The sequence below is a fragment of the Helianthus annuus genome, chromosome 15 (assembly GCF_002127325.2).
Source record: "Helianthus annuus cultivar XRQ/B chromosome 15, HanXRQr2.0-SUNRISE, whole genome shotgun sequence".
NCBI lineage: Eukaryota > Viridiplantae > Streptophyta > Magnoliopsida > Asterales > Asteraceae > Helianthus > Helianthus annuus.
In genome coordinates, this window is record NC_035447.2 from 141,463,031 (window position 1) to 141,466,414 (window position 3,384).

General features: G+C 42.2%; 1 protein-coding gene across 1 annotated transcript; it reads right to left on the reverse strand.

Moving 5' to 3' along the window:
* Positions 1 to 1,947: 1,947 nt before the first annotated feature.
* Positions 1,948 to 2,757, reverse strand: LOC110914284. Its single transcript, XM_022159086.1, has one exon. It carries the CDS (start codon positions 2,755 to 2,757, stop codon positions 1,948 to 1,950), a length of 810 nt encoding a protein of 269 aa, XP_022014778.1.
* Positions 2,758 to 3,384: the final 627 nt, after the last annotated feature.

The window sequence follows — 3,384 nt, forward strand, 5'->3', positions numbered from 1 at the left end:
CCGAAATGCCAGATAACTATCATGGGGTAGTCCCCACGGCTGGATTGCCAGAGTAACCGGGAATAAACAAATCACGTTTTCAACTATGGGGTAACCCCCGCGGCAGGTTGCCAGATAAAGGAAACTGTTTTCGAAACAAACTAAAACGAACACCCAACTGTGAACTCACTCAACTTGTTGTTGACTCGTTACTACATGCTTTGTAGGACCATAGGTACTTAGCTGAAGCTTGCATGGAGGAGAGTCGTTGTGGGACATGGATAGCTGCGTGCCATGTTAAACTTGGAAACAATTGAATTTATGTTTTGGTTTTAAATCTTATGCTTCCGCTTGCAACTTAAACTATGTTTTGTTTGAACACCAATTGTATTGGTTAGACTTTATAACTACTTATATGCTTGTTCAATATGATTGGTGGCTGGATCCTGGTCAGTCACGCCTCCATTTGTTAGTACTCCGCAGGTGGATTTTGGGGGTGTGACATTTTTGCTTTCCAAAGCGACAGTCTATTTTTAAAAACATCAATAACCGGTTTCCAATTACGAATAAGATTCATATTGGCCCCCACCACCAAACCCAAGTGTTTAAAAGGCAAAGAGCCTCTTTTACAACCCAGAATATCCGCCAACTATTGCACCTCAACTTCACCAACCCTGACCCCAAACAATGAACATTTAGCAAGATTCACTTTCAGCCCCGAAACTAAATGAAAACATCTTAAAATTCTGCGTAAATTAAGAGCGTTTTCACGCGACCATTCCCCAAGAAAAACAACATCATCAGCATAAATAAGGTGAGATAATATCGGACCTGTAGATGTACATTGCAAACCTTTGAAAATACCGTCCGACACAACCTTCTTCATAATCCCCGTATGCGCTTCCATGGCTAGAACGAACAAGAATGGAGATAGCAGATCACCTTGACGCAAACCACGAGAGCACTCGAACTCCATGGTAGGTGACCCATTCACCAAAACCGATGCCCTAGATGATACTAGAGTCGCCATAATCCAACCCCTCCAACGATCCGGGAAATTCATTTGAGCCATGATTGAATCCAAGTAGCTCCAATTATGAGAATCATATGCTTTATTAATATCAATCTTAAAAATCATACCGGGTTTCTTAGCTTTTTTCATCCAAGCAATTGTTTCATTCAGGATCAACGGACCATCAGAGATATTCCTCCCGGCCAAGAATGCGGATTGCTCTTCCGAGACCAGCTTCCCGATCACACTCCTCAGCCGATTCACCAATACCTTAGAAATAGCCTTGTTAACAACACCTATCAAACTGATGGGCCGGAAACTTGATGGAGTCAAGGGGTCTTTTATTTTTGGAATTAAAGCAATAAAGGATGACGTACAACATCTATTAATGGATCCATTAACATAGAACTCCTGGAATAATCTTAAAAAATCTCCTTGAAACAGATCCCAATTCTTTTTTATGAACTTAAAGTTGAATCCATCCGGGCCTGGGGCCCGATCGCCAACACAACCCCAGATTGTTTCTTTAATTTCAATAGCCGAGAACGAAACAACTAAAGAATAAGCGTCAACTGCCGAGAGGGATGCCAAGTTTTGATAGTTAATAGACGGTCGAGCGGCCATTGGTTCAACAAACTGCCTCGAGAAGAAATCCAAAAAGGCCTCCTTTATCTCCACCGGAGATGTAATCCAAGTTCGATTAACCATGAGGCCGTTAATACGGTTATTGCTGATGTTAGAGTTAATAATATTATGATAAAATGCGGTTTTTCGTCTCCATCTAACGCCCACCTAGCACGAGATTTCTGTTTGGCATCCGAGAATTTTCTTCGATCCATTTCCAAAATGATATTGATACAATCGGCTCTTTCATTTAGATCCTCTTCCTCCAAAGCTCTCTCCTCAGCCATCCTTTCCAGAATACGAATTCGGTTCTTTTTATCCAAATAAACCCCTTATGATTTTTCTCGTTCCACCTTCAACCAAGCCTTGATGATGTTTTTTAGCCATCTAAGTTTAACTGATAAAGCCATGTCCGCTGGGCCATTAAAAACAAAACTTTGGCATAATTGTTTTATTAATTCCACAAAACCCAGCATTTCCATCCATGAATTAAAGCACCGAAAAGGGATATGGCCAAAGTCCGAGGGGACGGTGGACAATAAAATGGGTCTATGGTCCGACGCATCCCGGTTAAGTGCTAGAACCGACGCCGTCGGCCATCTCTCCATAATACCAAGGCAAACAAGGAAACGATCCAGCTTACTTAACTTATCTCCGCGGTCAGATATGTACGTAAATTTGCTGCCCCCCATATTGAATTCAGAAAGACCCGCCGCTAAAATGAACTGATTAAAAGCCTCCGCATTCGAGGCTATGAATTCAGAATTGAGCCTTTCAGTCTCGTCCCTAACTTCATTAAAATCCCCCATGAAAGCCCATAAACCTTGGAGTGAATTCTTCATATTCAGTAACTTTACCCATAAGTTTCTTCTCACAGAAGCGTCATTAGGCGCATATATGTTTACCAAATTAATCCGGACACCTAACTGGTTCAGAACTCCGGACAAAACTAAAAAATACCGATCTTTAATCACATTATCACAATCAAACATACTCGGGTTCCAAAGAGACATAATCCCCCCGAATCTACCCTCTGCATGAACACATTCCAACTGATACGCCGACCGACCCCAAATTCCATTAAACATAAAATTAGACGTAGCCCCCAATTTTGTTTCTTGAATCGCCAAAATGAACTCCATAAGACGTCTTAATTCCCCTAATCTAGTCTACTTTACGGGAATCCCGTACCCCCCTTAAATTTATCGACAGAAAATTCATTGTAAACCAGCATACTCACCTTCACCAAGAATGACAGATCTAGTCTCTACTTCAAACCCTTGTAACTTGATGCCCACTTTTGCTCCAACCCCTACAGTAGCTTGAACTTCATAATTGACATACTGCTGGATCGGATCATTATCACCGGGATCTGGAGAGAACCCCCTGTTCAAAATCGGATTATCAGTTGGCGACGCCTAGTAACCATCAGCGACCAGATTAGACGGTGACTGAAGGTTGTTAACTCCACTGACTGATTCACCGCTGAGAGACCCAAATACCGAAGTTAGTCGATTGAGGTCAAAAGAAAATTCATCAGAAGCAGAATCTTCATATAAACCTCTAGTAGGAGGGCCCTGCATAGATCCGGTTGATGGAGGACTCCTGTTGGCCCTATTCCTCTTACCAAGCCCAACTAGGGGAGTTGGGCCATCCTTGCTTATTTGATCCACTAAGACATTACCACTTGCTCCATTTAGATGGGGTCCACATTCATTATCTCCAGCCGCCACGTTCTCGGATACCACAGTACAATTAATTAGTTCATT

Bases quoted from the DNA above. Each gene is read 5' to 3' on its own strand.
- LOC110914284 (XM_022159086.1), bottom strand. From the start codon at position 2,757: ATGGAGTTCATTTTGGCGATTCAAGAAACAAAATTGGGGGCTACGTCT.